General features: G+C 34.8%; 2 protein-coding genes and 1 long non-coding RNA gene across 3 annotated transcripts; 2 read left to right on the top strand and 1 right to left on the bottom strand.

The window, feature by feature from the left end:
* Positions 1–13350: 13350 nt before the first annotated feature.
* LOC132255042 (uncharacterized) lies at positions 13351–13822 on the bottom strand. The gene is made up of 2 exons (XR_009467619.1): positions 13736–13822; positions 13351–13658 (listed from the first exon to the last, which is right to left on the bottom strand). It is a non-coding gene; the product is annotated as an uncharacterized LOC132255042 (long non-coding RNA).
* LOC100242908 (nudix hydrolase 12, mitochondrial) lies at positions 13621–17593 on the top strand. Its single transcript, XM_002277331.5, has 5 exons — positions 13621–14174; positions 15392–15506; positions 15619–15702; positions 16943–17092; positions 17194–17593. The coding sequence occupies exons 1-5, from the start codon at positions 14104–14106 to the stop codon at positions 17419–17421; spliced, it is 648 nt and encodes a 215-aa protein (XP_002277367.3). The 5' UTR covers positions 13621–14103; the 3' UTR covers positions 17422–17593.
* Positions 17594–21226: 3633 nt separating this feature from the next.
* On the top strand, positions 21227–22652 carry LOC100244684 (ethylene-responsive transcription factor LEP). Its single transcript, XM_002276185.4, has one exon. The coding sequence runs from the start codon at positions 21722–21724 to the stop codon at positions 22502–22504; it is 783 nt and encodes a 260-aa protein (XP_002276221.1). The 5' UTR covers positions 21227–21721; the 3' UTR covers positions 22505–22652.
* The last annotated feature ends 1376 nt before the right edge of the window (positions 22653–24028 follow it).

The raw sequence follows: 24028 nt of genomic DNA, 5'->3' as shown, positions 1-24028 counted from the left end.
GAAGGTCAGTGTTGATGTGTAATGAAAACAATAGGCATGTCTCATAATTCTCCTGTACATGAAGAACAATTAAGCTTCAATGTAGTATCAACAATATGAAAATTGAACATGAGTCACCATAATGGAACGGATGGTAAAAGTCTCTTGCCAAAGGTCAAGAGAAGAGTCTGTTATCTTAGAGCATTCTCGAGTTTTATTGTCTATAGTGTAAAATTAAATGGCTGAATTATATAAATTCTGAATTTGTAGCCATTGAAAGATATTAAGCTTATATAATAATCACAAAAATGAAGATAGAAAATGGGGTTAAGCTCACTTAAATTCCTGAAATAACAAAAGGACTGTTGGGAACAAGTCATTTTGTTTCAATGATACAACAAAGAATTGCAGGGTTTCATTTCAGGTAGAAATGGAAACAAGATCATTCAGGAATAGTATGGAGAGGAAGAGAGGGGTTGGAGTTATTGCAAAGTGAGGGAAGGGTAGAGTTTGGGGTATGGAAAAACATCAAAAGGGGATGGGACTTGGTCAGTAATAAAGTATCCTTTAAGGTGAGAAATGTAAGAAGGGTGAAGTTTTGGAAGGATGAGTGGTGTGAAGATGAATCCATACTTGTGTAAGCCTTAGCATTGTCAAAAAAGGCTATGGTGGTGGATGTTTGGGATGATTTGGGTGAGGGGGGCTATTGGAATTTGTTTCTTTTAACACTTGAATGATTGGGACCTAGATTGACAATGCAGGGGCTTTTTCTTAAGGTTGCAAGAAAGGTCCTTGAAAAGGGAAGAAAATGATAGGGTGGTTTGGATGGACTCAAGGAATGGGGTCTTCTTTGTCAAATCTTTGCATTCCGTCTTGGAGTCGGAGTGTATAATTCCTTTCCTGGTAGACATTATTTGGAACCCCATGGGTCTTCTTATCTAAAACAATTTTTTTTTTTGCTTGGGAGGCTAGCTAGGAAAGGTGTTGACTTTGCTCTTTGATGAATAGATTTCTCCTTTGCAAGAGCGAAGAGGAATTAATTGATTACATCCTCCTACAGCCTAAGTAAGGGGACTATGGCAGTTGTTCTCCTTATTGGGCATTGTTTGGGTTCTTCCTTCTATGGTTGGAGAAACTCTTTTAACTTAACGTGGTTTTTTTGTGGGAAGAAAACACAAGAAGGTTTGGAGGGTCTCTCTTTTGTGCATTTTTGGACAATTTGAAAGGAAAGGAATTGAAGAGCGTTTAAGAGCGGGGGGACAACCAATTCAATTGCTAAAGTGCTCTTTCCTTAGAGGTATAGTGTTATGGGTTATCATGGATATCGAAGAAGGTTTAATGCCTTTAATCGGTTTTGTGGATTGGGTGGAATATAATCGAGGGAGAGCAGTTTTTTTGTGTTCTCTCTTTCTGGAAAAGCCTTTGGTACCCATTCTATACATCTTGTGTACATTGGTGTATAGCTTTTTTATTCATATCCATGATATCTTTTTGCTTGCTTATCAAAAAAGATTGTGTGGGTGCGATGCTTTATTTGTCCTGTTTTACTGGTAAAAAATGATAATTTTTATTATCCTTGGTGGTTAGGCAGTGTTGGAAGTTTGTGAGTATTGTTCTGCGTATGGGTTGTGATAATTAGCCAAAAAGATTTGACATCAAACCAAACCTAATTTCCTTGCGAACATCAATTGGCCTTAAAAATTTGATTTCAAATCAATACCAATTTGTTTTTGCCCTACAGAAACTTCAGCTTGTTTGATCAGTCTAGGCTGTTTTGCAGAGGAGGCTGTATCCATGTGCCATTTATAGCCATCTTTTATGATTAATCAGGCCTGAAAGACCAATTTCAGACTAATGAATCTTTATTTTTCCTTTTTTTTTCTCAGTTAAATTATCATCCATTTAAGTAAATTGCTCTTTTCGCTTAAAACACCCTCCTATTTAAGGATTGGGATTTGGAAACCAAGCCCAACAACTTAAAATTGTATCCATTGAAATATGCATCTGCCATCCCATGATTCACCTAGGTCTTCTTGAAGTTGGTGTCCAGTGACAACCATCCCTCACTGCATATCAAAGCGTGTTTTCCCTACCTGATCCTAAGTCCCAACCAGTTCCCGATGACTTGAAGGCTCTCCGTCGCTGCAAACTCAGTCTGTTGTTTAATTAACTGCCTAATTTGTGTTCACTTTTGATGGTGTGCTTCTTGTATAAGACTTAAGAGTCTCTTTTACAGGGCTTTTAGAAAGCACCGCTAACATAAAAAGCTTATTTGAAGAAAAATCAGTTGTTTGGCAAAGTTTATAATTATTTTTAAAAAGTTAAAAAATCATTTATAGTGCTTCTTGAAGAAGCATTTTGACATACGATTCTTCCAAAAATACCTATAAATTTTTTTTCCAAATTTTAGAGAAAACATTTATATTAATAGCACTGCCAAAAATGTACTCTTAGTTGGGTATGAGAAAGGTATTCATCATCTTGTTTTGCTGGCATGTTGACTGCCTGGAATTCTGGAAATCTTATCCTTTGGGTTTCCTGCCCGATGCCGGTTGTTTTTGGGAGCAAGTTGGAAATTAAAGAGCACATGCCTTGCGTTAAGCATAGGGAGGTTGTGACCACAAAATTGAAGCCTAAGAGCTAACATCATTAGGCCTCCAAATGACTTCTACCAGGCCAGAAAAGCCCACTACTTAGTCAGTTTCAACTTTCAAGCACTTAAAAACATTTGCCGTCTTATCATTTTATATTCAAGCACTTAAAACATTTGCCGTCTTATCATGTATCAATTTATCAAATAGAAGCCAATCCCTTCTATTTGGAGCCTACTCGAATGATTGGACTCCAAGAATCTGATGCCATCTGGCTCGTTTGAAACAGTCATTTTAAATATCAAAGTTCATGGCAAAGGGATGGGGACTACACGGAAGTGTGTTGTTTGATAAGCTCCGAGACTATAAAAAGACAAAGGGACCCCCCCAAGATTAGGAGAAGAGGTTGCAGACCAGTCGTATCCTCTATAGTCTAAAATTATACTGGTGCCATCATAGAGCCTGCACAAATCGATCAGAGTTCTAGTTTGGGTGGAAGTAGAAAATATAAGAGAATGAAGGCCATTAATGTTGACATTTGTGAGTGGAAAGCTGTGGTGTTAATCATTTATGGTAGCAAGAAGTAGCAGTAGTTGGTTTGGCGATATGACATTGGGAGGACAATTGGCCTCATATAATGTCTTGATAAAGGCTCCAAAATGGGCTGACTCAGGTAAACGCTCCCCCCCCCCCCCCCCCCCCACCACCACCCCCCCCTCTCTTCCTCTGTCACTATTTTATCCCCATCCCCATTTTGTAGATAAGGCTGGTAGATTCTCCTTTGCTTACCAACCTACTTGGAGCCTTATACCCCTCCCACCCTCTAATGCCTTGTTATCTCACGTCTCCTCTCTTCTACTTACTCTCCTTCAACTAGATAATATTAATTAAAAACTTTGTGCCCAAAAAAAGTTCAATAAAAATAAATACCCATCTCTATCTTGCCACATGGAGGTTAACAGCCTCTTTGTTTGTAGCGGCAGGCACGTGTGTTGAAAATTTGAACCCATGCCGGGACAAGATCACAATCAGACAGTAACATATACTGTAAACAAAAACTGGCCTTCATAAATTATGAAGCATATAACAATAAAACTCTAATCATTAAATATATACATTTTGCAGGAAAATACAAAAACGTTTTAATGATTTTTTTAAGTTTTCATGCAATTTCTTGAATATTTCCATGGCATGTGCTCTTGAATGGATTGATTTCTCATCAGGCTGGTGTTGATGGCAGGTTGTGGGGTGTCTGGTTTGCCCTTTCTCAATCTTTTTTATATTTGTAGTATATGGTTCACATGTTGCTTGACATTATTGATTAGATTGCGTATAAAAGAGTGTTGTGACTTTGGGGGATGAAGATCAACAATGCATTAATCTTTTGACAATTGGAAAGAAAACTCCTGTAGTCACGAGTACTTGAAATAATGTATTGGTATGTGCATAGATACTAAAGTAAGAATATTAAAACCTTATTTTAAAATGATATTAAAATTAAATAGACTAAAGTTCAGTTTGGGAGAGCTTCAACCTTTAAAGGTTAAGGGTAATTTTTTAAGGGTGTCTTACACTTTTTAGTGTGATTTTTTATTCACATTTTGAAGAACTTGGGTTAGAGGAATAGGATGATTATGGCTTTCCTCAAAGGTGATGTGGGAATATATTTTTATTTAGTTAAAAATTAAAAAAGAATAATTTTTTTTATATTTAATGAAATATTTTAAATATAGTTCTCAAATATAAAATTACTTTTACTTGCTATTAAATGTACATGTGGAATGCTATCCAACCAAGTCTTATATCTTGGTATCTACTTATAAGTCAATATATATATGTTGGGTTGTCTTTTTAGGGTGTATTCTTGTGAACCCTGCAAAAATTCATGAGTGAGGAAATCATTGACTTCCTTACTCCTCTGATATAATCAATTTGAAAATCAAAGATACTTAAAATAGTTTGTCATCTAGTGAAAGTATTACTTAAAAGTTATATTTTTAACATCTTTTTGTAAAATTGATTTTGATAATTTGCAACCAACATGGATTAAAAACTTTTGGTTTAAAAAATCATTTTGAAATTTTGAAATGTATAAAACAATTTGTAATTTTTTTTAATGGTATTGTAGTTGAGCTATCTTGGTTCCATGTTCTTGAAGTAAATTACTAATATTTTCCTATCACCATCCTTTTGCTTAATGATTCTACCATATTCTATTTCTGAAACATCTATTTTAACAACCTTGAAAGCTTCTAGGTTGGCTATGTTTAGGTAAGGTAAAGTCTTCACTCTAGTCTTAATAAGTATAACGATTCTAATATGCTCTTTAGTCCATGGAGGAAGATCCTTTTTTAAGTCTATGTCTTAAAGGGGCATCAATCTAACTTGGTTCTTTGATAAAATCTGAAACATAGTTAAGACTTCCAAAGAAATGTTATAATTATTTTTTATATTTAACCTTGTTAGGAAACTTATCAACAAACTGGATTACTCTCTGAATTGAAGTTATGGCTCCTTGGTAAATATGATGTCTTACAAAACTAATTTTAGTTTGGTAAAGATTTATCTTGGAAGCTAATAAACTTAAACCATTGTCCTTGACAAACAATGAGGCAGTCTAAATAAAAATAAAAGATTTCATTCATTATATTTTGAAATTTAAAGGGTGCATTTTTAAGTCCAAAAGGCATAACATTTCATTCATAGTGTCCAAAGGGTGCATTAAAGGTTGTCTTATAATGATATTTCTTAACAATTTGGATTTGGCAAAATCCTGATTTCATATCAAACTTAAAATTTTTTTGGACTTAACTAATTTCTAGAGAAGAACCTTGTTTGAGATAGGATATTTAATCCATCTTAATACATCATTAAGAGGTTTATAACTAATTACAGGCCTAGGTGCTCATTTTTCTCGTTATGCTTGCTTTTGAACATAAAAGGTAGAACAACTCCAAGGAGATTTAGATTTTCCTAGTAGTTTTTTTATTAAGGAGTTTACATATTTTAGTTTCACTGTATCTTAATAATTCTTGATTCATTTGGATTGGTCTTGACTTAGTAGGATTATCTTTTTCTCTAAATTTTAGGTTATAAGGTAGTTCCATCTCATGCTTATTTCTATACCAAAATGCATCGGGGATTTTGACTAGACGTCTTTAACTATCTTTTCTTTAAACCTTTGGATGACCTTTTGGGTTTTCTTAACCTTTAATTGTTCTTCTATTCTTTTATGACCAACTTCTAAGACTAAAAAGTTAATATGGTTGTGAATTCTTCTAGAAATAAGTGTGGACCTTAATTCATTTGGATTGCTTTCATATGGAGGATAGGTAAATTGAAAGAGAATCTCCCAATTTAGGAGTTCCATTTTTATCCCTTGGTTATCTACTTTGAGGTCTTGAAACAAAAGAAAGGGTTGTTAGATGCATATTCCTTGATTACAAATATATGCTTTAGATAACTTGTAATTAATATTAAGCCTAGTTCCATTAACATTGTAAAAGGTTTCTTTAGTTTTTTCATAATACTTAGTTGGAACTAATCTTTTTTTAATACAATTTAAAGCTGCTCCTAAATCTATTAAGGTTATAGTCTTGATGGTGAATTTTTTGGTAATGACAACTGTTAAGGAAACATTCCATTTTTGAAAAATTACTTTGCTTATGACATTAAGTTATGATTCTTTACTTACTAAAACTTCATTAGTTTTTTATGATTCTTGTACATTTGACTTATCATTACTGAAGCTTTTATTTATTTGGTCTAAGAGATTTGTTAACTCGATGTCAGTGTATCTTTTGAATTCTTTTACTTTTGCTTTATATTGTCTTATTTCGTCTTGGAGACATTTAATTGTTACTTCCTTAAAAGAGTTAAGGCTAAACCTTGATTAAATTTCATCCAAGTTATAAGGTTTTATAGTCTTCTTATTTTTTAGTTTGTGGATAGATTTCTTACAAATTTCATACGACTTTACTTTTATCGAAGAGTCTTCTACTTCATTCTGTAATTCTAAAATTAATTCTTTTCTTCGATGATAACATTTATAAGCTTAAGGTAACATTTACACTTGCTCTTGATACATTCTTCCTAATCACTAGAAGTTTGACTTATGCTTTCATCAATTTTTTGAAGATGGTTAATATCATCTTGATTATTCAATTAGTTTATGGATTTAGATTTTGAAATGTTTGGCATTGAATCACATAACATATCTTTTAACTTATCTGAAACATTCAAGTAATAGCCTTTTACCTTATAGTCTTTCTTAAAATGTCTAACTTTTCCACATTTAAAGCACACTTGATTTGAGTGTGAAGAAGTTTTCAATTTTTATTTTTTATTTTATGAGGTTTTTCAATAGATTTTTTTTTTCATTTTGTCTATATTTTCCATATGTTCCTTTTTTATTAAGGTAAAATTTCTCCTAATTTTGCTTGGATGAAGGCTTAGTTTCCTTTTGGCCAAATACAAACTAACTACAAAATGTTCCAAATTCATTCTTATAGATTTTTTGTTGAGATATTAAGCTTGAGTTCATAACTTAATAGCCATTGTATGTAAGCTCCTTATGAATAGGTGTCTCTGCGAATTTTAGGAAAGAAGCTTGATCAATACTCAACAATCCGTTAATATTATTGCTTAGAAAGAAAAAAAATGTAAGTAGGTTTCATCTAGCATAGGTCTTACCATACCAATCTAATAGACCATCAATATGATAGGATCCATCATAGACATCAACAATGAATACCTTGTAGGCTATCAAACATGTTACACACTTTTTAATTATAAGGTGTGAACTGATCAATGATAGTTTCTAGATCCAAAGGCTTTTTTTTATGAAACTTCGTAGTGTTCCCATTGTAATTGACATACCACCAGGATGGTATCCAACATGTTAATTCAGGGTAACTATCTACAAGAGAATTATTTGATCAATGTTATATTATGCTTTTACTCGATGTTCTAACTAAATTAATAAAAGGCCTTTTGTTTATACTTTGTTTAGTCTAGTAAGTTAGGTCTACAATGAGATAGACTTAAGAGAATACCTAATGAATTGATTTACTTCTCTAGTTGTTTCGACTCCTTATGGATAATTATTCTTAATCTCTTAATTTTGGTTTTGGTGCAAATTTGGTGACTTAAAAGTTCAATATTCAAGTGTAGAAAAGGATCTTGCGTATGCAAAGGACCCCAACACATGTAGATAGTTATTCAAGAAAAAAAGACAAGAGTAATATCCTAAACACACTACATTCTACCTAGAAAATTTGAAATATTTGAGTATGATGACTCGTTCCTTAAATAGGATTAAACCAACACTTTTGAATGACAATAGGTAGTGCCATGTTGAGTTTGTGTCGTGTTAAGATAAAAAATAGTAAAAATTTACTTAGCCCAAATACAATTTGTTTAACATGATTAGTTAATTATAAAGATAAATGATATAAATTGTTTAATAAATTAATTGAGTTAGATTGGGAATGAATTAAGACGGACAACTTATTAACACGATTTTAACTTATTATTAACACGATTTTAACTTATTAAACTTGTTAATATGATTATAACTCATTTATTTTATTTAAGTTTAATATTTTAATATTTATTTGTTAGTTCCTTTAATTTTCAAATTTTAAATTTTTTACAATCTTAATTATTTTTATTATTTAATTTTATTTATAATATATTTACAACGTAGAAAGTAAATTAAAATTTAATTTTACACTTATTTATTATTTTATTTAGCGTTTTAATTATAAAATATTTTTAATCTTTACAATGAAATACATAAAAATTTACTTAGCTATTTAATTATATGATATTTATAATTAAAAATATATTTAATTTTTATAATTTTAAACATATAAAATTGATAAATTTATATGGGTTAAATACTTATAAAACATGTTGGGTCATAAATAAGCCATTTTGGCATGATTAAGTAAACAAGTTAAATATGTTGGATGAGTTGAGAGTCAAATTGGAATATGACTTATTGAATGAGTTACATCATTCCACGCAATTACACACAATTATATCTAATTTGAGTAAATTATAAGACTCATGTCATGTTTTAGTGTATAATTATGTCTATTTTGGATTAAATCTAGTGATTTTCGACTAAAATGTTATTTATTTTTTTAAAAAATTATTAAAATATGATGGTTTCGTAATTACTTTCACGGAGAATATTGTGTTTTCACATGCATATATGAAAAGAAACTTAAAAATATGAATTCAAGTTCATAAAATTCAAAATTATTATATAAATTTAAAAATAATTAAAATTATATGCACTTTTCAATTAAGGTATTTTTTTTTACCATCGGGGTTTTAGCCTTGACTTTCAAGGGTTCGTATTTCATCTTTTTCTTTTTTAAAAAAAAAGAAAAAACGGAGTGTGTGAAAATGTACTTTTTCTTAATTTCAATTACATCAAACTTAAAATATCTATTAAAAGTTGATTTTTGAAAAGACATTTTGATTTAAATACTAAAATTATTTTTCAAAAATATTTATGTCAGCCTCGCCCCTTGGCTCGAATGGTGGCACTAAGGTTGCTGGGCGTGACAACTGCTTTCAATATTCCTATTCACCCCTTTCCTCCCACCAATGTGGACTCGAATAATTTTGAAAGCATCATATTTATTTTACAAAATCCCCAAAAAGATATTCACATGAAAATTTATTTATCAATTTTTTCATTAATAACAAAGACAACGTCCACCAATCCTTCCCAGTTCCCATACCCACCACTCTCGAGGCATTGCTACAATCAATGATGAGGTCGACCAAAGCGGATGCAAAATGATTCAAAAGGAAATGATCGCAAGCGACTGTGCGAAACCCGGAGAAGGAAATGTTATTGTCATCTAATGTCTACCTCGAAACTCCGTGGAGAGACCAGACCGCCAGGTTTGAATACAAACTAACCAACCAGTAAGTTGTAACCACCGCCCAGGCACCAGTGGCTTGAGGAAGCAGCGGCGGAAGCACACCGCACCAGACCACACGGAGGCACGTGGGTGATGCAACCGCCATTATTGCCAGGCCTGTTTTTATGTTATTCTATGGCTCTCCTTATTAACTCCTCTGACTTTGGTCCCGGCACCACCGTCAGGACCTGTCGATTAACCCTGACCCTATGGTCAACTCTGGTTTTTTACACCCAGGGATTAAAATAATACCAGGATTCACTCTTCATTGAATGGATTCACTCCTCCCTACGCCCTTTGGTGTTCACAAACTAAAGTTCAATACTTCGATGGGCGATGGGCAATGGGCCATTGTGAATTGTAAATTGAGGAACTCTGACCAACTTGATTATGTATGTCGGCATGCATGTGGTTGTCATGTCATGTCATTGTCATCTTTAATTATGTGTGGGCTCCCTTCTCTTTATTACCGTTTTTTTTTTCAAAAAGAAAAAAACTTGAAAGACACGAAAACGGGATCACTGTGATGAATGTTCAGGACAACATGTAGAAAAAATAAATCAATAAATATGTTTAATAATTAAAAATTATCTTTTATTTTTTATTTTTAAAAAATGTTTTTAAACAACATTTTTACTTATTTTTTTATATTATTTTTACTTATTTTTAAGGACTATTTTAAAAAATAATTATATAAATACATAGAATTATTAAAAATAAAATATTATACATAAAAATTATTTTTAAAATATATTTAAAAATAAGTTAAATATATATTAGGTTTTTAAACGTATTTTTATTTTATAGACAATATAGAATAATTTTTTAAAATTATTTTTGAAAATAGTTAGCAAGGCACTGATAATTGTTTTTGAGACCTTTTTTTTCATCCAAAACAAAAAAATATAAAAAAAAAAATGATAATAAAAAACCTATTATCAAATTGAGTGTTTTTTTAATAATATTGTACAAACATGTGAAAGGATTAAAAATAAAACACTTTATATAAAAAAAAAAAATTTAAACACATTTAAAAACATTAAAAATAGATTAAAAACATTTTAAGTTTCTAAACAAATTTTTATTATACAAAAATTAGAGACAATTTTCAAAAACTATTCTTAAAAACTATTTTTTAGAATTATTTTCAAAAACAATTATCAAACAGACCATAATTATTTTTTAAAATAATTTTCTTTTTTTTTAAAAAAAAAAAAGAAAACACATTTGATACCAACAAATTATTTTTTGTTTTTTTTTTATTTTTAAGAAAAAAAAAGCGGAATATTTTCATAAAACATCTTTTAATTATTTTCATTTATCTTTTTAAGGTTATTTTTAAAAAATAATTATACAAATATATAAAATGATTAAAAATAAAACACTAGATATAAAAATTATTTTAGGTTTTCAAATAAATTTTTGTTCTAAAAAAACTATTCCTAAAAACTGTTTTGGAAAAATGGTTAACAAACAAATCCTATATTGTTTCACCTTCTTAAAATGCTTACTTATTTGAAATTTTTTGGAAGATGTTCTTAAAATAACAACCTCTACTTTTTTCTTTTTTTTTTCTTTCCTCCTTGTTCCCATGTAAAAAACTTATGGTTGGGTACTCATGCAATAATTATTGAAACTTTTATCTTGATCGAGGTAGGGGTCTAAATTTGACAATTAGACTAAACAAACTATGGTTACAAACATGAAAAGTACAATAAATGTGGTTGTGTCGGCTTTTCTTTTTTTTTTTTTTCATTTTTCTTATAAAGTCAATTCAACGTTTTCATAATCGAACTAGTTATTGAATTGAAAAAGTTATTGATTCATGGTTCATTGATCGGATTGACGATCGAACCGGTGACGTCATAAATATATATATTTTATTATTTATATATATTATTAAAAAATAATAAATTAATAAATTCTATCTAAATTCCTCCATTCACAGCCGCTAAGAGGTGTGGGATGTTTACAATCGGGAGAGGGGAGACGGGGTACTAGTCGATCAGGGTTGTTTTCAACGACGAGGAGGTTTCCAACGTCGACTTCCAACGCGACGAGGGGAATTGGGAAAAGACGACGACATGGAGGGTTGTCAGCTTGTAATTACTGTTAGCGAGAGCTGTCTGGCTGTCACGGCCCATGAGGGAGGGTTTGCAATTTGTAGCTTTGATTTTTATTATATACCCTCGAAAACGGCATCATTTTGATGCTGTTTTTTTTTTAAATAATAATAATTGAACCGGTTGATTCGAAGGGAATTGATTAGTTTGTTCGATTCATCGATTGGACTATCGGTTCAAGCGGTCCAACCTCGGTTCAATGCTATTTTGACCCAATTGATTGGAAAAACCATGAGTCAATCTATAAATATATGAAGTCAAGATATAAACGGATAAATAAAATTATTATTAAAATATAAGAAAATGAGATTAAGGTATGAACGAATACGACAAATATGATTACTTTCATTTTTTGGAAAATGTTCTTAAAATGACAACCTCTACTATTTTTTTTTTTATCTTGTTCCCAAATAAAAAACATTAGAAGAAATGGTAAGGTAGTAATTATTGAAACTTTTATCTCGATCAAGGTTGGCACCTAAATTTGACAATTAGACCAAGCAATCTGTGGTTAAAACCGCATTAAGTACAATATCCACTATTGTTTAGCAATAAAGTAGAGAAATTTAGATAGGAGTACATTGACTTTTTTTACTTTTTTATATTATAAATATATGAAATCAAGATATAAACAAATAAATAAAATGATTATTAAAATATAAAAGAATAAGACAAATATGAGATAATCAATGTTATAACGAAAGTCGGAAACATAACATATGAATTCCTGGAAAAAATGGACAAGTAGAAAAAAAGCACACATGAGATTTTGGTCCAACGGCTGTGTTGTCTTTGAGTTGTAAAGGTCTCAAGGGTTTGAAGCTTTTTGTGCCGTGAGACGCATGTGTATCTAGAACCCTAATTTTGAACTCTAAAGGTTGGTATGAAAACCCTTCTCCCATTTCTGATTGGGATTTGCTTCAATTAGTTTCAAATCAACTTCCCTCCCAAATTCTTGGAACTGTATTGTAACCCATTTACTTTTTTTTTTTTTTTTTTTTCAAAATTTATATTTTCTACAAAATGTTCTTTTTCAATCCTGTTGGTAAGGTGGGATTATTATTATATCACTATATGAAAGGAATAAAGGAAGGGAAGAAGAGAAAAAAAACCATTAAGATTCTTTTCATAACAACTTCTTTTGAATACAGCACTGGCATGAATGCTGAGGGTCTCAGACTAAATCATTTGCATTTCCATTGATTGAATTAAAAAGGCTTTGTATGCGGCTTTTGATTTCTTTTTCATACTTGTTTCAAGAGAAAAGGAAAACAAAGCTGCCCACCTCCATGTGAGCTTGCAGGCATGAACTGAAAACTGAAAAATCATGGAAATATGGGCTCCCTTTGGTGGGTTAGTCAAAAAAGTAAGAATATGCATTCATAAGAATGGATAACAATTGCTTGCCAATAAGCCCCGCCAACCCAAAAAAGAAAGCATAGTTGATTGCACCAAGAGAATCAAATCATTTTCTTAGTAGCATGTACAATATTTAAATTAAAGTTGTTTGTGTTGTCAAATATAGGCAATCTTTCAGACATGGTTCTCCAAAGAAAAGGCTGAGGCTCTTGACCCATTCCATCTGGGAACTTATTCCCCATCTATCACCAGAAAAAAAATGCCCATATTTTAATCAATCATTGAGTAGTTCTTTCTCACTTTAGCATAATTTTTATGACTTTGTATGTAGAGTGATATTTCTGGGTGCCATCCTGAAAATATGCTCAGCTCAGCTCAGCTGAGTTAACCTTAATCAATCATCTCTCAGGCTCTCACTTCAATTATTCTCAGCTTTGAGCTTAATCCTCAGTTTCCTAGACACATCCCAGCAGCTTATATTATTAAAATGGAAGAAAAAAATAAATGGGACTGGAAAAAAGGTTCTGATCCAACCACTAGGATTCACCCATTAAGTTGACTTGAAGAGATAATAATCCAAAGCCCGTGGCACACAACCTCCACGTGTCGGCAGAGGGTGTCCCCCTCCATCGGAGCACCTCGGGAGTATTGTAGAAAAATCCCTGATTAAAAAAATTAATAAAGATTAACTAAATTTATAATTTGAGGAGGATAGTAATTGAAACTTTGTTATATATACCAGTAGAAGAGCGAAACCCTTGGGTGCAATCCGTCCGCTCTGCGTCTGTCTCTTGATAAGACTTGATATTTCTGAGCACAACCCATCTTCTTCTTCTTTTATCCTCTTTTTTCCATCTTTTGTTTTTTTACCCTTTTGTTGGTTTGTTTGTTTCTGTAAAGTTGAGAAAAAAGGGTAGAGCTTCAGACTTCAGAGTCCGTGGTTTGTCAGCTGAAACTGAGTGCTAGTACAGCAACAATCTGGTTGGGTCAGTGGGGATTTGGCCACAAGTTTCAAATTTCAAATTACTTGAACTAATTGAGTGCTATCAGCACTGCTGAGTACTCTCAGCACCAGAAGTATTGGTGGTTGTTTTGGGAATCAGTATCATGTCAACTGTGCAAGCACGCACTGGTAGACACAGGCAACGCTATGAGAACAACTTACGCCTTGTTTCTGGGTATGCATCCTCTCCTCTCTCTCTCTCTCTCTCGTTACCTTCTACTCTTCCTTTTTGAAGAGCTTTTAGCTTTGAGCTTTCTATTTCATGTGTCTGTAACATATGGGTTGAGAATGGAGATGGGTTTATTTGATTTCATGGCATAATCTTAAGGAGAGTGAGTTCAGGGGAAGAATATTTGATGCTCTTGACAAGGAGGGGGCATCTATAATTCCTGTGATAATTGTCTTGTTTTGATGATAGAGCCACAACCCAAAGTGGGTCTTATCATTGACTTTTAGCGTATGAGCATTTGATGTTTCCCTCATCATTTTGTGTTTGTCGCATTTGTGGAAGTTATGATTTTTTTTTTTTAAGCTTTAACATAGTGATTATCGCCGTTTAAATCGATTTTGACCTTTCTTTCTGGGGCATTGGGGCTGGGTTTGGGTGAGGATTCAGCAACAATCATATGCCTTTTTCTTTTTCTTTTTAATCTATTCATTTGTTTATTATTATTATTATGAAGTGTAGTGAAGAGATGAGAATCTTGAGATCACCTTTTGTTCCTTTTTCCTTTGATAAGATTATGAAACAGCTTTCTAAATCTCAGAAAGGCCACTGGCCTCCTTGATGTCTAAAGTCTCAGACTGATGTTCCAGAAGATGGGGCGTGCATGTGATGCGCCTTTTTCAAGCCTCATGCACCGTTATTTTTGACTTCCCAATTGCCCAAAAGCCAATTTTATATTCTGAAGCCTGAAAACTCCCCATCTTCGCCTTTGTTTAGGGGTGGAAAAACATACTCATATATATATATATATTTGAGAATGCAAATCTGATGGGCTTTTTTTTTATTCTAAAGGTTTGATTTATGCATTTAAATACCATGGAAAAATGGGATCGCTTTCTTTTGAGATGGACATCCAAACATCCTCTCCATTGCTGAATCAGTGCCGTAAGCCTGAAGTTTTCATGAGTTAGTCTTGGAGATAGGATGTTTTGGTTGGCTTCAAATGGAGTGGACTGGACATACACCTAATGGAATAATTCCGTGTTCTGAAGGACTTGAACATAATTGTTTTGATGATCGATGCTATAGTAAATGGGGTTGATCTGATTGTATATATACATGATTTGCAAGCATATGTTGGGGCTCAGTATGTAATTGGTTACTGTATGTGAAGGTGTCTTCTGGGCTTCGTTTGTTGTTCCTTACTAATTTAGTTCAAACAACAGATGTATTCCTTACAGACAGACCAAGAACCATGAAGACCACAGCACTGATTTGGAGAAGACAATAGAAGTTCTCATGATTTCTTCACCCAATCGCAATGACCTAGTGTTTCCCAAGGTACAATTTTCCTCCTCTCTTCCTCCCATATTGGTAATTGGTATAGAAGGATTGTTACCACTCTTAATTAAAATTCTGAGGTTTTGATTTTTATCCTATGTTTGCTTGTCAGGGTGGATGGGAGGATGATGAGACCGTTGAAGAAGCAGCATGCCGTGAAGCCTTAGAGGAAGCAGGAGTGAAAGGAATTCTTAATGTATGTCCCTTTTCCTGCTTGATAATTGCCATTGTAGCTATTGTGGATGTGCATATGTATTCCATTACTTGAACTGCAAGAAGAGAGAACTTCACTTTGCTAGCTTGGATGGACTAGCTAAATTTTTTGTCATTGCATTTTCTCTTAGCTGAAGGATGCCTAAAACCTGATTATGGTAAGATTAGAGAATCCCAGCTGCATATGATGAACGTAGGGAGGAAAATTGAAGAAATGCTAATGTTTTATAATTGTCAACTCACTTAAATTGGGAAAATTATAACTTCATCATGATTGAAATCAATATATTACCACATATTTATGGCTCAAATATAGGTCTACAATGCAAATAAGAATTGAAATATAGCATGGTTTTGAACTGCAATGGAGTAAGTTTTTGGAATGAATGAACAGCATTCAACAGTTGCTTAAATGGCTCGAATGTTAAACATTCTTGGTCATGGATGAGTGTGTTGAATTGCAAGGCACATTTGAATGGAACTGTCTTTTACTGTCCCTTCAGGTTGCATTAGATTCTTCGGCACCACTGTACTTGTTACTTATGCCAGTTTGCCTTATGGGAAATCAATTTTAAATATGTTCTATGCAGTCCCTTAAGGCTCTGTTAGCATATGGTTGCCTCAGTTTTCTCTGTTCATGGAAGTTTCATTCCTTTGTGACTGAGTTGGATTAACAACAGAAAATATGCAATTTCATAGTTGACATTTGACTTGGAACAGAGAGGGATTTCATAAGCTTCAAAGGCCTAAGAAACTTATGATTGTGGCAAAATATTCCTGGATACTATTCTGAAAGTCAGGTTTCTTAAGCTTTGAACTATTTCTCAATCAGTTAGGCTTTGTGTGGTTTGTATTGTTCATCTTATTTCTATTACCAAATTAAAAGCAAAAATAAAAATAAAAACAACAACAATGATCGTTTAAGTATCTTATCATCAATTACCCCATGTGGTGCTGCCTTTTGTTCGGTAAAAGTCGGACAGCAATCAATGGGGCTTCTGTATTGGAAGATACTCTGTGTTTACAAGACTATGGATATGATCATTCTCATCGACTCATCCTCAATATCTTTCTTCTGCAAAATGAATCATATGCTTGTTTTCTAGTATGATTATGATGATATAGAGCGGCATATTTTCCAGTGATATGATTCTAAACTTGAGAACACTAGTTGAACTGCTCTCGCCATGTTTTCATCTAATAGACGGATTTTCTTTGTTCAGGAAAAACCCCTGGGTGTTTGGGAGTTCAGAAGCAAGAGCAGACAAGAAAACTGCTGTCTGGAAGGAGGGTGCAAAGGATACATGTTTGCATTAAAGGTGACTGAGGAGCTTGAGACCTGGCCAGAGAAGGAAAACCATGATAGGAAATGGGTAAGTATGCTAACTAAGACGTAGTAGGGGAGTTATCCCAACTGCAACCCCCATATTCTTAACCACTACCGATATCTAAGTTTCTTGGTTTCCCTTAACAGCTAAGCATAAATGAGGCATTTGAACTGTGCCGCTATGAATGGATGCGTACGGCACTTGAGGCGTTTTTGCAAGTCATGGAAGAGGACCGAGAACTTGAGAGGAGGGAAGAGGTCTACTCCCAAACCCAACACCAGTCCTCGTTCCAGATGTTGTGGCAGAGCGTCCAATCATGTCAGCCAATTGCTATAAGCCTTCCTGTAGCCAACACCGTGGCATATGCCCCATAAGTGTGTAGTCCTGGCATACACTCCTCTGAAGAGGTTGCCATCAACATGTTCCATTGACATCTTGCTCAGCCCCTTTAGTTTCTGTAAGTAGGGTCTTTACCTTTGGTGTTCGTGTAACTCCAAATTTGAAAAATGAACAATGCCTTGAATGAAAGACCGATTTCTCTTCTCAGCCCCAATTTCACTTGATTTGAATCATAATAGTTTCGCTTTTTCTTGTTGCCTTTTCTGGTTTGTGAACAGCACAAATAATCATCATAATACATGTTGAGCCTGCAGTCTCAGACAGGCAGCATTCTTGTTGATGCAGCTGATGTTTTTAATGCATGAATAAGGTTCAAATGTCATCATCCACTCATCTCTGAAAGATGATTGCTACACAAACTGTTCATTTCTGTGATTAAGCCACAGAGTTAATTAACCAAAAACCCGTGACGAAGCTCTATGTAGGCTGTACTTCCATTCATGTTCCAGTCCCAGTTCCATCCATATTTCCATCTAAACCAAGTCTAGATTATAACCAAAATCAATTGACACCATTGGCAGAACCTGCACATGATCACATCCCCTTGCAGCCCTGAATCCTGATGTCCCAATTCACTTAGAAATTACAATAATCTCTTCAAAGTCTGAGTTGAAATTTGACACAGACAGTGGTTCCCATCTCCAAATTCTCGCATCCCCAACAGTGAAATCTCTGCCTTACATTGTGTTCATGAACTCGTTTTGTTACTATCATACTCCTACAGAAACAATTATTATTGAAGGCAATTCTAAAACTAGTAATTGAAAATGACTTTGACATCTAGAGTCTATTAATATTATTATCCCTCATATCTCTCTCTCTCTCTCTCCCTCTCCCTCTCTCTCTCCCACACACACATACATCCCACTCAATGAAGCATTGAATCCTGTTAAGCATACTCCCCGAGGAATTTCTTACCCATCTTTTGATAACACTTGGAGGGCAGTGAGAGCTATCCTTCCATCTCTATCCTGGGGCCCTACCTTCTAAAACAATGAGTCAAGATTGAGAATCCAAAGGGAGGTGCATTGTTTTACTTGAATACTTAATTCAATTATTATAGGGGAAGAGCAAATTGAACAAGACACTGTTTCAGTAGACCTCCACACATGAAATGCAACCATAAAATGCTACCTACTTTGCCTGCACATGGAGAAAAAGAGAATTTCATGTTTGAAGAAACCCCACAAGTGACGGTAGGTTCATGTTCTTCGGCTTGGTGTTTCCCAAATATACCCTCTAAATGAGCTACTCATACCCTTCTATGAGCATGCTTGCTTTGTTTAAAATAAGATTGGCTTGAACCAACTCTGTTGAATTTACTCACAGACTAAAGAAATATAGCTGATATCAGGAGCCGGTCCCATGCCTTGTATATTCATAAGTTTGAGCTTTTCAGTAGGTAAATCCTAAAGCAATTTTATTGAAAGAAAAGGGTGTGGTTCACACCAAAAACCCCACAAAATGAATATTTATCTAAGTATTGTATCAGATATAGATAAAAACATGACAGCATATGGGAAACCCCCTTGAGAATCTTGACTAGGATGAATTAGACAAACCCAATTTCACTGTCAAGAAAAAAGACAAAAGCTTCAATAATCATATCCAAAGCTAAAATAAAGGACATTTCCGAGCCCCTTAATCCAAATCCCAATGGGGTTTTCACTTATCCCCTGCCTCAACTTGGATGCTAATAAAGTGGGGGAGAAAAAAATATATTACTTGTCTCCCTAAAAAGTCTCTCTAGGTTTTTGACCTATTACACCTGGGGTATCAAAATTCCAAGCCAGCTTTGGAGTGTCCCTTTTAGATGAAAAACATGCATAAAACATTCCTTAATATTGGGATATTTTTATTTTTTTCCAATGGCAGTAACAGTTGGTGTGAAATTATTCAAACTAGTACTAATCTGAGACATGCTAAAGGAATCATTAAGGACCGGACCCCGGCTTTGTGTTTGCTGCACCAGATAATCAGCCCAAGAATGAAGAAGATGCAGGTAAAGCCAGACAACATAAGCCTGAACATAGCAATAACACATGTCATATGTTCTGCCCCATTCACCTCAGAAACAGAGTACTCTGCTTCTAGCAAAATTCCTGATGATGTATGACAACCTAGTATTTTAATTGTTTATAGGGAAACATGGAATGATGGAGCAGATAGTGGGACATTTGGTCAAAAGGGCCTAGTTTCAAATTTGATCTTGGTAATTAAGTAGTGCCTAGTGATTGTTTTCATTCAAAAAAAGGCATGCCTATGTGTTTCGCTCACATGCCACCCAACAATTTGGAGCCCCTTGCATTCCTCATTGTAATATGAAAAAGGGATGATTCAAACTGTTGGAAAATAAATAAGAACATCAAAAGGCCCTTTCAAAGATAAAAGGAAGCTTTGGGTTTGAAAAAGACGACAAGGCTGTGGAACTTATCATTGATTTTTTTGGCTCAAATTGGATGCACATGGATGAGCAATGATATTCCTTAAACACCCCACTTAAAAAGCCCATTTAAACAGGATTAGGTAACATGATCTAATTGTAGAAGCCCCTTTAAAATAATTGCCTCCTCACAAGTCACAACCCCCAAGTATCCTACTTGAAGACCATGCCATTTGTTTCATGATCATCATCCTTGCCAATTCACAACACTTTTTTTGAGTCCTAGAGATGGAAATTATAGTAGTCATCAGCATCATCTCTGCAGCCGCTCTCAAACTATGAGATTTGAACTATTAAAAGAAATGGATAAGTGGACACACAGATACTCTGACATGAAAGGGGGGGCATGTATGAGACTCGAAAAAATCAACATCATGATTTAAAATGTAATCTAATGAAGAATGAGAGCGTTTATATTTTGATCAAGGGCATGTGCAATTATGTTGGGAGATGGTGTCCTCATGATAGTTCTCATCATTTTTGGCAGATGGGAACTCCAGCAGATTCCTAACTGACAATGCTGACTAATAAATAGTATCCAGAAAGGCCTTTGATCTTGGTTTGAATTGTTATTTCACAGTTCTACTTCTGCATAATTTTTTCTCTTTTATTTGAAAAAGAGAATTTTCATCTCTTTAAGAAAACTTTGAAGCCAATCTGAAGGCTTATACTGCAGAAGATTTTATCATATGATTTGATGTAATCATGGGATTGATTTGAAGGGACCCAATTGTGGAAAAGGAAGAGAGCTGCTTCCATTTGCTATGATCATTGGACTCTGCAGGTGAGTCCTTAATTTATGTACTTTTTGTTTTGAATGGGAAGAGTCCATGATTGACTCCTCATTCATGTAGGCTCTATAGTTTATAAGATCACATGTAAGGAACTTTGGACTATATATGTATGAAAATGAGAAATCGACATTAACCGAAAATAGTTGTTAATTCAAATAATTAAATTAAAGTGTGATTGGAGAATAATCATGGGACAAGGTATCTAAAAGAACATGCTTATTATCATGCCCATTACGCTCTGATCTAATCATTCCAACACCCCTTGCTTACCTATTTTCTTTCTGCTCTTTACATCTTTCCCATCATTTGAAACTCATTCCTTTGAGAAGAAATCATTTATTAAATCTTCTCTTGGGTTTTCTTCTCCCTTGGGGCTTCTGTCTCATAAAGTGGGTTTTTCTCCTTTGACAGAATTGCCCTACACACCAAGAACAGAGCCATTATCAGAGGTCATTTCCTCTATCCAAATCTCACTCAGATTAAGCATACTCTTAAAATTTGGGCATATGATTCATTCATGAATAATGAAGGTAACATGGCACATCAAACATTATGGGGATATCATAATATTGCAGATCTCACATACTTAAGCAACTAATGACACAACTTAATCATACTAGCTTAAAATTTTTCTTCATTGAAGGACCTCAGGGTAGGGAAATATTTGACTGCAGCAGAGGATCCAAGACCCTATAGTATAAAATTTTGAAAGTGAAATGGTTAAAGAAATAATAATTAATTAAATAAAAGATTTGAAAAAGTGACGGGTTTGTCATGGGAATTCAAAGGTGTCAAAGGGCAAACAGGGCAGATGGGCGGGGCCTATTGGAGAAGCTCCCTCTTATTTAAAGGAGTCCGCATGCAACGGCCAGAAAGCAACCCCAACGCCACAGAGAAAAGGAAGAGAAGAGTCAGTCTCCATTGATATCGTTATGAATTTCTGAGTCCTAGAATCCCGCTAATTCCATACTCTTTCCTCTATTTGTTTCTGTCCTTGTGTCTCTGTCGCTGCTCTAAACTCAGTCCGTTTTGGTGACCATGAATCCATCTACGTCGAAGAGCAAAAAGAAGCAAACGCAACAGCAGGAAACGAGTGGGAGGTTTCTTGGTGTTCGAAGGAGGCCGTGGGGGAGATACGCGGCGGAGATACGAGACCCTTCTACCAAAGAGAGGCATTGGCTGGGCACCTTCGACACTGCGGAGGAAGCCGCCTTGGCCTACGACAGAGCCGCACGCTCAATGCGTGGCTCTCGCGCTCGCACCAACTTCGTCTACTCCGACATGCCACCGGGCTCCTCCGTCACCTCCATCATCTCCCCTGACGAGTCCCTCCCCGACTTCTCCTCCCACTTCGTCCCTCCCACCACTCAACCCAACCCCAATCCCAACCTCTTCTTCAATCCCACTGAATGCCATCAATTCGCATTCCAGGGACAGTTCCCCACGGAAACCAACTCCTGGGATTATTCCAATCTTTACCAGGAACAGCCTCTCGTCGACAACATGAACGGCACCACCACCACCACCAACAACCAATTCTACAATGCAAACGACCTCCCCCCATTCCCTTCCCAGGTTTCTGATCAGCTCCCGAGTTCAGGTTTCGAAATGGAGCAGGCGACATGGGGCGACTCAACCAGCCTCGCGGGGTTTTCGGAGCAGAGGACATCCCCAAATGAGTTTGACTCAGCGGGGGGCGGGTCTTACTTGGGATTCGATTCCACCCAGTACGTGCACAGCCCACTTTTCGGTCGGATGCCTCCCGTTTCCGACACCCCTCCGGATGGTTTTGATCTGGGTTCTTCCTCGTATTTCTTCTAAACTTGGGTGTTTTGAGGTGTGCGTGTCCTTTTGAGTTTCAGGTTTCGGATTTCCCCCCCTTTTTTCGGTGGTTTGCTGTGGCTAAATGCCTTCATGGATATGTCTATAGCATCAGATCGGATGAGTTGTGTGCTTTCCCCTACTGAGTCATAACTATCAATATATAAATATATATATATACATCACCACTTCTACTTGTTTTCAGCCTTGGGAACGAGCCTTTAGTTAAAAGGCCGAAATTAGTTGACACCTCCACACATTTTAAAGGCGTCACGTGCATGCAAGTAGCATGCAATCCAACGGTGTGCGTAATGACAAATTACATTTCACGTATCAAAGAAGAGCATTTGCCTTTCTTTTTTAATTTTCATTTTACATTCAGACACTTGACAGAGATTCAGTAATATGGATATGGCCAAGATGCCAAAAGAGTTTTTCTACATGCGTGCATGTTGATAGGCTTGCTGACTTACGCAACCTTTTATTAATTTTTCTCAAATCCCACCAGTGGAAGCTGCCAAGAAGCTGCATTCCGGTGATGAGTCCATGGGATTAGGTATGGATTCAATATTAAAAATAAATAAAAAATGAAAAAAGATTTCTTTCTCATCTCTCCCATGGCATCTGATGGGTCACCAACTGCAGAAGCTGGCCTTGTCCTTTCGTCTCACCAAGGCTTAAATAAACTAATGGGGGTGAAATAAACATCCAACGAAAATTTGTCTCTTCCTTTGAATTTTTCCTCCTTCCAGTGGATGCTGTCCACACACGCCCCCCTTCCCTTTCAGAACCAAGAGAGAAAGTCTATGGGAACTCTGTGAGCCTCCAGCTCTCTCTCCTTTATCTCAATTTATATAACTTTTGAAAGAGACAGACATCCTATGTTGAATGATCCTAAGTTTCATAATACTATGTGGCCCAAGTCCAATAATATTTAAGCCAACTCCCCCCCACAAGTGTATTTTGTAGGTGAATTTATGGCATACGATGCTGTAGTTGAGTTGATATGAAATTATTAGGGAAACATAAATGAAGGTTTTAAGTAACGGATGGAAATCAAGCGCGTAGCCATGACACTTAGTCAGCATCATTGCTTTTGAGTCACTGCTGCAATAAAATCACAATAATCCCCCACTGCATGCCATACCAAAATGTTTCGTGGGACTTGCTTGCTTTGCTTCCGTGTGGTCCAATTTATACGTAAGTCCGATCCTACTCTTTTCTCCTTTGCTTCTATTTATTTATATGTATTAGAACTCAAATTCTAAGTTTAGAATATATTTTATATGTTACTGTAATTAGATTCCTCGTAAAATAAAATAACAAAAATCATTGAAAATATCTTTATAAATTTTTTAAGTTATGAGAGTGAAAAAAAGTGAAAGATGATAATCAAACTATACACACGAACAAAAAATAAAAAATAAAGAAAAAGATAAAAAAATTTAATGTAATTTAACGATCGATATGATCCTTATATCCACATAGTGTACCAATATTTAACAACTCATTAATAAAAAAGAA

This window comes from Vitis vinifera, chromosome 14 (genome assembly GCF_030704535.1).
Source record: "Vitis vinifera cultivar Pinot Noir 40024 chromosome 14, ASM3070453v1".
Classification (NCBI taxonomy): domain Eukaryota; kingdom Viridiplantae; phylum Streptophyta; class Magnoliopsida; order Vitales; family Vitaceae; genus Vitis; species Vitis vinifera.
This window is presented reverse-complemented; position numbering and strand designations above follow the sequence as displayed.